Raw genomic sequence first — 15,119 nt, 5'->3', positions numbered from 1 at the left:
GAAGCTTCATCAGTCTCTCTGGGCAACTAGAGTCTAGGTCTATATTACAGGTATTGTTCCACAAAGCTGTGACTTTGTCCCTGCTCCTGGGAAAGGAGAAAATTGGGAGAAGATTCATTTGTTTCTGAGGTGATATGGGCAGCTTGTGCCTCCACAGCTTATAGCACCAACTATATCCTTGGCTCCTACTACAAACCAGCAAGGGAGAAAGGGCAGGAAGCTCTAAACTAAACAGAAAAACTGCACCTAGAATATATATTCTAGTAAGTCAGAAGAAATGACACACAAAAAAAAATTATAATCGGAGGGGAGGCAAGATGGTCGCTGAGTGAACTTGCCTTTGCGGTAGGTCCCGGGAGGAGACGGTTGGGCGCGGCTGCAGGCTCTCCAAGGCCGGGCTTTTTCGGGATTTTTGCAGGGCAGAAGTGCCTGGACATCGATTGGGTGGAAAGGTAACGGAGAGGATTGGTCTAGTAGATATAGTTTGGGTTCTATTGCCTGTGGGTGAGACCCGCCCGCGGGCTCCTCCCTGCTGGGGGTGGGGGGAGTCGCGGTTCAGCCCAGCGGCACCGCTTTTACACGGCTCTGAGCTGTCGAGGAGTTCACGAGCTCTGGGCGAGCTGTGCACGGGTTGATGCAACGGTTCGCCTTTGCAGTGCGATTTGGGAAGATAGACGGTGCTTTGTTGTGAAGCGGGAGAAACTTGTGATTGCGAACATAAACAATAGTGCTTCCGCCTGAAGCCCCACCCCCAAAAGCCCGGCAGCCGGTCTCCGACCCAAATAGGCTGTAGGCAATAAAGAGACGTAATCGGAAAGTTGTATTAGGCTCAGCAAGGGAGGGGGATACGTCTGGAAATAGATTAGGGAATATTTTGCGAAGCTTGGGAAATCCGATTTTCTAATCTGTTTTCGGCGTCACAGGCCGGGCTTCAGATCTGTACTAGCAAAGTGGCTGCGGTGTAGAGGCACTCTCTAGTGGCAGAGGTTTGGAATCACAGGACGGGAGCTGTCTAAAAGCTGAAGTGAAATATACTAATGAGCCCAGCTAAGTAAATGAATTGCAGGGTTCAGTCATAATATAGAGTTTGCGGATCTGACTTCCCCCTTAAGGCTGGCACCCAGCTGAGGGGATCCCTGAGGGCTGTGTTACACTGCGGGGCTCCCAGGCTTCCTGTAGACCAGATTGGAGGGTGCCAAGTCTGAATTCCCTAAAATCTGGTGGCCCACACCACAGAGACTCACATCTCTTGAGACCTCAATATCTCAGACTTTCCATCCCTGAATCCATCACGCACTGAGGTCCATCTGAGGTCCTTAAATGCCCTAGCCTTCAACGTTGGTGTTCTTTTCTTATCGTTTCAGTTTGTTTTGTTTTTATTTTCATTTTGACTTATTCTTTACTTTTTTCAATTTCCTGATTGCTAACACCGCATTATCCCCTAGTCTTCTCTCACAGCGTATCCCCCAAAGCCTTTCTTTTACTCAGTTATTTAAGGCTTTTTTTCGTGGTAGGTGCTGTGAAGTGGGTGTTTTATTTCTGGGTCGTGCATATCTAATTTTTTTTTTTTTCTCTCCCCTATCTGTTCCCCACCCCTTGCCCATCCCCTTCTACTTTCTTCCTCTCGTCCCTTCCCCCCCACTTTCTTTTTTTTTCTCTTTCTTTCTTTTTTCTGTTGTCTCTCTCCCTCTTGTCCCTCATATTCTACTTAGTTTATTTTAACTAAATTATAAAATAGGTGCGGCAGGAAACACCTCACATTCGCTGGGGTTTTCTCACTCTCCACTGCCTCATTTCTGTGTGAACTGATTTAGCCTACCTGCACTATCCTCTTTCCCCTACATCTTGATATCCGCCACCATCTACTGGCTCTCCTATATTCCACCTCCCACCTCCCTTTCTTCGATCCACGAAGGGTCTAAGTCTTAATTTCTAATACCTATGTTTTGTTTTCTGTCTGTTATCCACTCTTGAAACTATTACCATTTTTTTTTCTCTTTCCCTCTCTCACGAAATCAATAGATTTTTAGCTCATACCATAATCCTCCCATATTCAATCACCTACCTCATAATAGGTACTCTACCTACTGCTATAACTCTACACAATTTACATAAATCTAACCTCCATCCTCCCAGATCTCATATTCTTGCTTTGTTAACATATATCACCAATATTACTTTACACTTTTCCCTTGCTTACACAATTGCCTTCCCCCAACACTAATACTTTCCTTTAAAGTGAACTTAACCAACAACAAGAAACTAGAATAAGAAGAAAAAAGTGACAAAGAGAAGATATAACACCTACGCAAAAATAACAGCTAATTAACCTCCAAGAGCAGACAAAGAAGCTAAGGAACTGATTAAATCCGTCAAGATAAAGAGATGACCAGAAAGCAACAAAAATCTACAAACCAAACCAGTAATCAGGAAAACATGGCTGAATCCAATCAACAAACCAATAATCACGAAGGGGAGCAAAACTTGGCACAAGCAATGAAAGATCTCAGAACATTTATCACCGACAAATTTGACGAAGTAATGAAAGAGGTTAACAATATGAAGACATCACTTGGAGGGGAAATTGCAGACATACGAAATAACATAACAGATATGATGGGAATGAACACCACAGTTCAAGAAATCAAAAATACACTTGCAGCAAATATCAGCAGACTAGAAGAGACAGAGCAGAGAATTAGTGATGTGGAAGACAGTACTTCAGAAATCAAACAGATAGTAGAAGGGGTCAATAAGAAGATAGAAAAAATCCAATTAGGATTTAGGGACCTGAATGACAATGCAAAACGCTCAAACATACGTATTATAGGCATTCCAGAAGGTGAAGAGAAGGGAAAGGGATCAGAAAGAATGTTGCAGGAAATAATGGCTGAAAACTTCCCAAATCTACTGAAAGAGACAGATGCACATATCCAAGAAGCACAGCACACTCCACAAGTCATAAACCCCAACAGGCCCACCCCAAGACATATACTTGTCAAATTATCCAATGCTCAAGACAAAGAGAAAATCCTAAAAGCAGCAAGAGAAAAGAAAACCATCACATACAAGGGAAGCTCAATTAGATTAAGTGCTGATTTCTCTTCTGAAACCATGGAGGCAAGAAGGCAGTGGTATGATATAGTCGAGGTACTAAAGGAAAAAAATTTCCAACCAAGAATACTCTATCCAGCTAAATTAGCATTCAAACATGATGGAGAGTTCAAAATATTCGCAGACAAACAGAAACTGAAAGAGTATACCAACAAGAAACCTCCCCTTCAAGAAATTCTAAAGGGAGTTCTACAGGAAGAAAGGAAAAAACAGGAAAGGCAGAGTTGGAGGAGAGTATAAGACCAACAACAATAACAAAAAAGACAAAAAAATATATACAAACAAAATATGACAAACACAAATCCAATCAAAATATGGCTAGCACAAATAATTCCTTGATAGTAATAACACTGAATGTCAATGGATTAAACTCACCTATCAAAAGATTCAGACTGGGACATTGGATAAGGAAATATGACCCATCCATATGCTGTCTACAAGAGACACATCTTAGACCCAGAGACGCATGGAGATTGAAAGTGAATGGCTGGAAAACAATCATACAAGCTAACAATAACCAAAAAAAGGCAGGAGTAGCTATATTAATATCAGACAAAATAGACTTTAAATGTGAAACAATTGTGAGAGACAAAGAAGGATACTACATTTTAGTGAAAGGGAAAATCTGTCAAGAAGATCGAACAATCATAAATATCTATGCCCCTAACAAGGGTGCCTCTAAATACGTCAGGCAAACGCTGGAAAAACTAAGTGAAAGAATAGATACATCTACAATTATAGTGGGGGATTTTAATACACCACTATCAACTCTGGACAGAACATCTCAAAAGAGAATCACCAAAGAAACAAAACATCTGAATAGTATATTAGAGGAGCTCGATCTAATATATATAGATCGCTACACCCAAACACAGCAGGATATACATTTTTCTCAAGCGCACATGGATCATTCTCCAAGATAGATCATATGCTAGGCCACAAAGAAAGGCTGAACGAATTCAGAAAGATTGAAATTATACAAAACATTATCTCTGACCACAGTGGAGTCAAGCTGGAGATTTGCAAGGGACAGAAGCCCAGATTTCACACCACGATTTGGAAATTAAACAGCACACTCTTAGAAAAACAGTGGGTCAAAGAGGAAATCTCAAAAGAAATCAATGACTACCTTGAAACAAATGATAATGAGAACACAACATACCAAAATTTATGGGATGCAGCAAAAGCAGTACTGAGAGGGAAGTTTATAGCCATAAATTCATATATCAAAAAAGAAGAAAGAGCAAAAATTGAAGAACTAACTGCACATTTGAAGGAATTAGAAAAACAACAACAAAGTAACCCAACAGGAAGAAGAAGGAAGGAAATAACAAAGATAAGAGCAGAACTAAATGAAATAGAAAATAAGAAAGCACTTGAACAGATAAACAAGACCAAGAGCTGGTTTTTGGAGAAGATTAACAAAATTGACAATCCTTTAGCAACACTAACAAAGAAAAAAAGAGAGAAGATGCAAATACACAAAATAAGAAATGAGAAAGGCGATATCACCACTGACCCCACAGAAATAAAGACTATCATAAGAGGATATTTTGAAAAACTATATTCCAACAAAAATGACAATCTAGAGGAAATGGACAAATTCTTAGAAACACATAAGCAGCCCATATTGACAAAAGAAGAAATTGATGATCTTAACAAACCATGCACAAGCAGAGAGATAGAATCAGTTATTAAAAATCTCCCAACTAAGAAGAGCCCAGGGCCAGATGGCTTCACAGGTGAATTCTACAAAACATTCCGGAAAGAACTGACACCAATCCTGCTGAAACTATTCCAAAAAATCGAAACAGAAATAACATTACCCAACTCCTTCTATGATGCCAACATTACCCTAGTACCAAAGCCAAACAAAGACATCACAAGAAAGGAAAATTACAGACCAATTTCTCTAATGAATCTAGACACAAAAATACTTAACAAAATACTTGCTAATCGTATTCAACAACACATTAAACGTATTATACACCACAACCAAGTGGGATTCATCCCAGGTATGCAAGGATGGTTCAACATAAGAAAATCAATCAACGTAATACACCATATAAACAGATTGAAGGAAAAAAATCACATGATTATATCTATTGATGCAGAAAAAGCATTTGACAAAATACAGCACCCTTTCTTGATAAAAACACTCCAAAAGATTGGAATACAAGGAAATTTTTTGAACATGATAAAGAATATATATGAAAAACCTAAAGCCAATATTGTTTACAATGGAGAAATCCTAGACACCTTCCCTCTAAACTCAGGAACAAGACAAGGATGCCCACTGTCTCCGCTCCTATTTAACATTGTCTTAGAAGTACTTGCTCGAGCACTGAGGCAAGAACCAGATATAAAAGGCATTCAAATTGGAAAGGAAGAAGTCAAAATTTCATTATTTGTAGATGACATGATCCTATACATAGAAAACCCTGAGAGATCTACAACGAAGATTCTAGAACTCATAAATGAGTTTAGTAAAGTCGCAGGTTATAAGATCAATGTGCAAAAATCAGTAGCATTTCTGTACACTAATAATGAGCAAGATTAGGAGGAAATCAAGAAACAAATACCATTCACAATAGTAAATAAAAAAATCAAATACTTAGGAATAAATTTAACTAAAGAGGTAAAGAACTTATACACCGAGAACTATACAAGATTGTTCAAGGAAATCAAAGAAGACCTGAATAAATGGAAGACTATTCCTTGTTCATGGATAGGAAGACTGAATATTATTAAGATGTCTATCCTACCAAAACTGATCTACACATTCAATGCAATCCCAATAAAAATCAATGCAGCCTTCTTTAAGGAACTAGAAAAACTAACTATGAAATTTATTTGGAAAGGAAAGAGACCCCGAATAGCCAAAGACATACTGAAAAAGAAAAATGAAATTGGAGGAATCACACTACCTGACTTCAAAACATACTACAAAGCTACAGTGGTGAAAACAGCATGGTATTGGCATAAGGAGAGACACATAGACCAATGGAATCGAATTGAAAGCTCTGATATAGAACCTCACATATACAGCCACATAATATTCGATAAAGCCACCAAATCCTCTCAACTGGGAGAGAGTGGCCTATTCAACAAATGGTGTCTGGAGAACTGGATAGCCATATGTAGAAGAATGAAAGAGGATTACCATCTCACACCTTATACAAAGATCAACTCAAGATGGATCAAAGACCTAAATATAAGAGCCAAGACCATAAAAACCTTAGAAAGCAGTGTAGGGAAACATCTACAGGACCTTGTAATAGGAAATGGATTTATGAATATCTCACCAAAAGCACGAGCAGCAAAAGAACTAATAGATAAATGGGACTACCTCAAAATTAAAGCCTTCTGCACCTCAAAGGAGTTTGTCAAGAAAGTAAAAAGGGAGCCCACACAGTGGGAGAAAATATTTGGCAATCATATATCTGATAAGAAACTTATAACGTGCATATATAAAGAACTTCTATATCTTGAAAATAAAAAGATAAACAACCCATTTAAAAAATGGGAAAAAGACTTAAACAGACACTACTCCGAAGAAGAAATACAAATGGCGAAAAAGCACATGAAAAAATGTTCCAAATCTCTAGCTATCAGGGAAATGCAAATCAAAACTACAATGAGATACCATCTTACACCCATAAGATTGGCAGCTATAAAAAAAACAGAAGAATACAAGTGCTGGAGAGGATGTGAAGGAAGGGGAACACTCATCCACTACTGGTGGGAATGCAGAAGGATCCAACCGTTCTGGAGGACAGTATGGCGGTTTCTCAAAAAACTAGCCATAGATTTGCCATATGACCCAGCAATACCACTGCTGGGTATATACCCAGCAGAACTGAAAACAAGGACACAAACAGATATATGTACACCAATGTTCATAGCAGCATTGTTCACTATTGCCAAAAGTTGGAATCAACCCAAATGCCCATCAACAGATGAGTGGATCAATAAAATGTGGTATATACACACAATGGAATACTACTCGGCTGTAAGAACAAACACACTACAAGCACATGTGATAACATGGATGAATCTTGAGAACCTTATGTTGAGTGAAGCAACCCAGACATTGAAGGACAAATACTACATGACCTCAATGATATGAAATAAACAAGCTGCCTTAGATAGCAAGAGACTGAACGATAGGCTTACAGGAAATCGGAGGGTGGAGGAAGGATATGAGCCGATGTCTGCAGGGGTGGAATTTAAGACGAGATGGTGGTAAGTATGAACACAAAGAAGAGATAAAAGGGGGGCAAGGGGTTGCCTTTGGTTGGGGCTTTGCGGGTTTGAGGGTGGCTGGGGAGGGACGGATGGGTAACATTGCCCAAAAGTGGGGGGAGGGAGGGGTAGCATATGAACACAGGAGAGGGTCAGGTGTTGGTGGAGAGTAAAATGCCGAGAAAATCATACCAAAATATAATAAAGAGGGTTACCTGTTTAGAATGCTCGGACGGGAGGGTCTGATGCAGGACGGGCTCCTGGGGAATGTCTAAATGATCATTCTGCCAGAGTGGGTGTCACCATGGGGTAGAAACCCAAGTAGTGAGAGTGGGGGTGGACCCACATCCTGGGGAGGACTAATGCCACCAAATAGAGGGAACTGTATCCCTCGAGAGAAAGGGTGGCTCCCAGGGCATTGGGGCAGTTGAGCAAGTTAGGCCCTGAACACTATTCCATCTATCTCTGGAAGTGGCTCCTCAGGAAACGGAGGTTGGCTGTCACTGTGGGCACCAAGGTGGAAGGGAAAATAGACGTTAAATGTGTGGAACCAAGGTAAATGGGGGGTAAGAGAGGAGTTTCTTGAGAGTACACAAGGATGGATATAAAACATGTAATATTACACCATAACATATAGGAGATGACAGACTGATAATGTAAACCATAATGTAAAACATAGGATAACTAAGAATGTAAAGAACTGTGTATCCTAAAGTATGCACCATAATGTAAGCACAGATGTCACCTTGTTAGAAAGCTAATGTCTCAGACTCTGTACATCACGTTAAGTAAATATGATGTGAATAGGGTGTAAGAGTATCGCTGTGGAAGGAAAAAGGTTTTGTGGTGGATGTATGGGAGTGCTGTATATTATATATATGCATTGCTGTGGTCTAGGACTCCTGTGAAGAGAAGCTGAATAATTAGGGGGGGGGGGGAAAGATAGGATGTAGAATTTTTTCAAGTCAACATTCTTTATCTAAGTTCTTTATCTAACTTTATCCAAGTTCTTTATCTAACCTTTAAATCCATCGCTTTATACCATTCCCTAGTAAGGGACCATGACATATTGGGCTTCAAATTTCGGGGAGTTCTGGATCACAGAGTGTTTCAACAATGGCAATGGAGGGATACTGGTATGGGATACCAATGACAGGTGATATATGGCTGACAGGGAGCTGTACAGAACATATGTCCAGGGTGCATGGTAATGTTTGGATATACTCATAGTGGCAACAATTAAAAACCACAGCAGGGGGGGTACTGGGTTCCTGGCCAGTGGTGCTCTGTCGTGGTCCCTAGGGGAGCAGCGACAGTCTCCCAGGTACAGCGGTGGGGACTGGGAGGGAGTGAGGGTTCAACAGTGAGCCCCTGATGCTAATGACTATGCTTGTGAGCTGATAAGCCTAAAATAAGAACAAGGCCTAGAGCAACATTGTGCCTGGGAATTTCCTCCTGTCAGCCTTCATGTTACTCAAATGTGGCCAGTCTCGAAGCCAAACTCAGCATGTAAATGCAATGCCTTCCCCCCAGCGTGGGACATGACACCCGGGGATGAGCCTCCCTGGCACTGAGGGACCACTATCAACTACCAACTGATGATGCAACTGGAAAATGACCTTATACGGAAGGTTCAATGTGGATCAGCAGAATATCCCTGTCTACATAAAATACCATGACTTTAAAATGCTGTTTGACCTAAAGTAAGGGGGAAATGGAAAAGAGAAATGAGTTTATATGGCTACGAGTTTCTAAAAAAGAGTCTGGAGGCTGGCAGAAGGATTGCCCTCATGCACAACTGAGCAGAGTCAGAGAGACAGATAAAGCAGATACAACCCCCAGATATCAGTTCCTTCGAGGGCTAAAGAGACCCATGGGAGTTATGGTCATGGCCGATGGGGTTAACTACCAGGTCAGATGGCCCCTTTTTGGAACTGGTGTTTATGTGTGATGAATCTGGACTCAGATGGGATCTTCCTTCATAAGACTTTCATGCTAATGTGCTGGAGGTGCAGTTAATGTTGGGGTTTAAGATATATTTAGGGGATTTGAATCTCTGGACTGACAATGTGATAGCCAGGTCCTGAGCCTCAACAGACTCCAGCACCTACAATATGATTTATTGGACTTACCACACTCAGCTAAGATGGAGTTGAAGAAGGACAACCACCACACCATGGAGCCTAGAGTGATTACAACTGAAAGTGGGAGGATTGCATCCAACATCCATGTGGAATCTGAGCCTCCTCTTGACATAGAGATGCAATGGACACAACCAATCCAATGTCCACATAGAAGAGGTGGCATTGGATTGGGAAAAGTGGACATGGTGGCTGATGGGTATGGGGAAAGGCAGGAAGAGATGAGAGGTGGAGGCGTCTTTGGGACATGGAGCTGCCCTGGATGGTGCTTCAGAGGCAATCACCAGACATTGTAAATCCTCACAGGGCCCACTGGATGGAATGGAGGAGAGTATGGGCCATGATGTGGACCATTGACTATGAGGTGCAGAGGTGCCCAAAGATGTACTTACCAAATCCAATGGATGTGTCATGATGATGGGAACGAGTGTTGCTGGGGGGGGGTGGGGGGAGAGGGGGGGTGGGGGGGTGGGGTTGAATGGGACCTCACATATATATTTTTAATGTAATATTATTACAAAATCAATAAAAAAAAATTATAATCCACACCAATAACCACAAAGATATGGCCCAGGTAAGAAACAAGATAAGTCTCCACATGACCTAAAGGAGCTGAGACAACTAATCATAGATGTTCAAACAAATCTCCTTAATAAATTCAGTGAGATGGCTAAAAAGATTAAGGATATTGAGAAGACATTGGTGAGCACAAAAAAGAATTTGTAAGCACACATAGAAAAATAGCAGATCTTAATTGAATAAAAGGTGCAACAAATCAAATTTTAAAACATTGGAATCATATAATAGCAGATTTGATGAAGCAAAAGAAAGGATTGGTGAGCTTGAAAAAAATAGCCTCTGAAAGTGAACATACAAAATAACAGATGAATGAAAGAACAAGGTATCAGGGAACTAATGGCAGCAAAAGACATGCAAACATACATGTCATGGGTGTCTCACAGGGAAAAGAGAAGAGGAATAGTCCAGAAGGAATATTTGAAGACATAACAGTAGAGAATTTCCCAACCCTATTGAAGGACATAAATATCCATGTCCAAGAAGACCAATGTATCCCATCGAAAATACTCCAAGTAGACCAAATTCAAGATGCATGCTGATAAGAATGTCAATTGCCAAAGACAAAGAGAGAATCTGAGAACAAGAGAAAAGCAATACATAACACATAAGAATACCCAATAAGATAAAGTGCTGATTTCTCACAAGAAACCATGGAGACAAGAAGACAGTGTTATGATATAAAGTTTTAAATACATTATTCTGAGTGAAGAAAGTCAGGCACAAAAGGACAAATACTCTTTGATTACCCTACTAAGAGCTAAATACATTGTGTAATAGCATGCAGATAATAACTTGAATATGGGTCAACAGCATATAGAGTAAGGTTAGAGAATGGAAAGTTGAGGCTTAATTTGTGCAGGATTGATAGAAAAGAAGTGTATTACTCTTGGGAAATGAATAGAAAAGTTGAAATGACAACATAATATTTGTAACTAAAAGTATGAGAGTTGTTTAAATGGGAAGTTTAAGATCGTGAATACTACTAAAATAAAAGCTCAAACATGTAACATGGGAATGTATAGCATAGTAAACCACATGTGAAATATGAGCATGGGTAAAATTGCATAGAAGATCATTTTTTCTCTGAACCTGAACCTATGTATGTTACAACTATAAGATGTTAATATCAGACAAAAATTATGCTTAGTGACAAGAAACCAACACCAAGTACTATATATACTATGATCCAGTTTTTATAAAATGTAAGTATAAATTAGTTTATTGAGATGTATTTAGATCAGTGGTTATGTAAGACTGGGGAAGAGAGGTGACTGCTAAGGGGTGTAGGGTTTCTCTTTCTGGAGTAATGAAATTGTTCTAAAATTGTTCTAAAATTGTTCTAAAATTTTTTTGTGATGAGAAATTCACAACATTGTGATTATATTAAAAGCCATTGATTATACACTTTGGTTAGATCATGTGGTATGTGAATATGTCTCATTAAACCTGCCCCAAAGTAAATAAATTGATATACAAATATAGTTGGAATTAGCACTTATATATGGCAGGGAAGCACAGAGAGATTTACAAAATTTTCTTCTTTGTTTATTATTACTATTATTATCAAAATAATGAAAATTCTCTAATAATGATTTAAGTAATGAATGAACAACTAAGTAATTATATCAAATACCATTATTGTACATGTTGGATGGAATGATGCTTTATTAATATTATCAATAACTTTATTTTAAAATTAATTCTATAGAACAAATTGATGAGTCAATACTCTTGTGATCTGCAAAGGTATGGATGAATAACAGCACATTGAGCAAGAGAAACCAGGCACAAAATCGTACATATGTGCTTGCATTCATAAATGTGAAAACTTAGGTAAAACTAACCTATAGTGTTAGCAGTCAAGATAGTGGTTAGTCTTGGGAGAGAACCTAAGGGGGTGCTGGAGTTATTTTAAATGTTTTATTTTTCCATCTGGAGGCTTGATATATGGGTGCCTTTGTGAAAAATCATTATAAATATAGTATTTTTATGTTTTTATTTATATGGTTTAATTCAATTAAAAAGATGAGCATTTAAAAATGTAAATAATAAATACATTTTCAGACCTACAATATATATAGGGTATTTCTACATACTCTACCCCTTTCCCCTATAACATTTTCACTATTAATAACATCCTTAAATAGTGTAGTATTTGGTTACTCTTGATGAACAAATATTGAAGCATTGATAGTAGCAATGGCCTTTAGTTTACATTATAGTTTACTTATTACACTTCATAATTTCAAAACGTTGACAAAATGTATAGTGGCCAGTATCTGTCATTACAGTATCTTGCAGAACAATTCCAATGTCCCCAAAATACCCCATTTGCACCCGTTCTTGCCTCTCCTAGTCACAGAACCTCTCTTGAGCGCTATTTTTATATCAGTGCTACAATTTCTTCCATTACTATATTAATAAGTCTACTTTAGTCCATAAATGTATTCCCTCTTACACTTGTTCGTTCCTCCATTTTGAGGATTTCTGGATGATGACGTCCCTTCCACTTCCAATTGATTTGGGGCTTAGCTCCCATTGGGGAGATGGATGGAAATGTCTTGCTGGTAGTTGTAGATACTCTGATTTTTTCTTGGATGGGCATTATGCATCATCATCATTTTGTTAATTGTCTTGAATGTGTCTGGCAAACTGGAGAGTTAGTGTTGGCTGCAACTTTGGTGAGATTCACAGGCTCAACAGGCTTATGACTAGCCGGAATACTTAAGTCTTGACACATATTTAACAGATAAAGTGCTAATAATAGGTGAAAAAAAGAGGGCAGAAGAACCATGTGAAAGAAAATTATAAATGCATCTAATTCTGTTATATTGGAGAGATAGGCTAACATACATTCCAAGATAAGGCCAACCAATGCGGTTTTGATTTCCTGGGTGTGTGTGCCATGCCTAGTGTCCAGATGATTCTAGAGCCCTCAGGAGCACCCTGCTTGAGTCATTGTTTATTGTATTGTGGCAATCAGTGCGATTCTTCTCAGAGGTGTGCAAAGGTAACCTCCGAAATGACCCCCCAAGTCACTTTGAAATCTCTTATCAATAAAATATTTGTATTCAGTTTACCCCTTGGGAGCATTAAGGAGGTTTCTTTGGAGAAAAAGTTAAACTCATGAGAGAAAGTATTTTTTAATTTATGAAATGGTTACACTTCCCCGATTATTTTCTCTCCTTCTGATTCTGTTCATGGAGAGCGTTGTGTCATGAAATGGACCTGGATTCACATTTCTCCACCTGTCTTCCCCATTGCTAGAGGAGGAAAATAAGAGAAGCAGGATAGTGGCTGCAGAAATGTTAGTTGTTCATTGCCTGTTCCTTCCAGTAAAATTAAAGTTTTATGAAGTCAGGGATTTTAAAAATTAATACTGTATGCCTAACATTTTCCATGATATTGTTATTTGCATAATTTTATAAAAATAATTGATTTGAGATAGGAATAAATGAAGAGCCTGCTCTATCAGACCCTGGGAGATGAAGCTATTTTATGTAGTACCACTAGGTAGGGATCTTACACTTTACTTCTGCTAATAGCTTTTTTTGTGTTTAGAGAAACTGAATGGCCTAAAAGACAGTGCTGATGGTGACTTGTAAGGAACTGGTGACTCATTTTCAGATATAGTGTTTCGATTGAGGGCAACACAGTGGTCTGGTTTTGGTTATATGTAGGTGACTATTCGAATTCCAAGAGGAAATACAAATATGTATTTAAATTTTAGAATAGAGTGATATAGACATATAATTTTTGTACTATATCTTCATTCTATCTAGTGATATGAATATTCCACATAGGTTCTGGTATGATATCTGTTAAATTATGTTATCAAATTACAGACGCACAGATACAAAGTAAAATAAAACTAAAATTAATTTATTGTTTTACATTGATTGTAGGTACTTTGGATATTAAATTAGGCTATTTTGCTGAACTTTATTGAATATTAGAGCCTTAAGTTAATTTTTGAGCTTTTTGCTGATGTACAATTGCATATCCTGTGATCACGATATTTTAATCTCATTCCATTATTGTCTTCACAACTCACTGCACAGAGACGTTTGCCTTTATCCTCTCTGATGCTTTGCATAGGCTCCTCGGGGACTTTGTTTCCTGCTCAGAGCTCTATTTATGAGGTTTTCCTTGAGTCGGGGACTGAGTGCAGCAGACGGTTGAGCACGATGATGTCACAGGCCCAGCTGCTTGTGCTCCTGATGTTCTGGGTCTCAGGTGAGAGGTTTAGAAGAGCAGTATCTTCATAAAGTTAGAGAATCTAAAGCAGATCTGACTATATATGAAAAATAAGGACAGCTACATTTAGATATATATTTTATGTACCTGTGATTCAATGTATGATCAATCTTCTTTCCTGGTTGCAGGTGCCAGTGGGGACATCGTGCTGACCCAGTCTCCAGGCTCTGTGGCTGCATCTGCAGGACAGACCGTCACCCTCAAGTGCAAGGCCAGTCAGAGTGTTAGTACCTACTTATCCTGGTACCACCAGAAACCAGGACATTCTCCTAAATTGCTCATATATCGTATATCTACCCGGCCATCTGGGGTCCCTGACCGATTCAGTGGCGGTGGGTCTGGAACAGATTTCACTCTCACCATCAACGGCGTCCAGGATGAAGATCTGGGAATGTATTACCGTCAGCAGGCGGGTACTGCTCCTCGCACAGTGGTTCAGCCTCGAACATAAACCTCCTCCCCCGTGATGTAGGTCAGTGAGTCCTGCAGCACCAGCTGCTTCCTCCTCACACAGCCCTGGACTTTGCTTCCTCCATCTGTCTGAGACACTGCAAATTTTAGTGGATTGTAGCATAGAAATCTGCCTGTGTTTCATGGGTAGGTCAAATAACTGGGTCAATAATTTGTTTCTTAACCTCTGGGTAAGAGTCCAGTATATTTTGGACCATGGTGGATCGATTCTCTTTCACATTCCTGCTAAATACTGAAAAATTCACCATCTTAATTCCTTATTCTTCGTTCTCCTTCTTTCTCTGCCATCATGCTCCAATTCTGGACCTACCA

At 39.3% G+C, this 15,119-nt stretch overlaps 1 gene segment (V, D, J or C); it reads left to right on the top strand.

The window, feature by feature from the left end:
• The first annotated feature begins 14,240 nt into the window (after positions 1-14,240).
• LOC139436726 (immunoglobulin kappa variable 3-20-like) lies at positions 14,241-14,787 on the top strand. The segment is given in 2 exon segments: positions 14,241-14,315; positions 14,465-14,787. Coding segments are annotated over 2 exon segments (372 nt in total).
• Positions 14,788-15,119: the final 332 nt, after the last annotated feature.

The sequence above is a fragment of the Dasypus novemcinctus genome, chromosome 17 (assembly GCF_030445035.2).
Source record: "Dasypus novemcinctus isolate mDasNov1 chromosome 17, mDasNov1.1.hap2, whole genome shotgun sequence".
Classification (NCBI taxonomy): Eukaryota; Metazoa; Chordata; class Mammalia; order Cingulata; family Dasypodidae; genus Dasypus; species Dasypus novemcinctus.
Note: the sequence above shows the minus strand (reverse complement) of the source record. Positions and strands in the feature narration are given on the sequence as shown.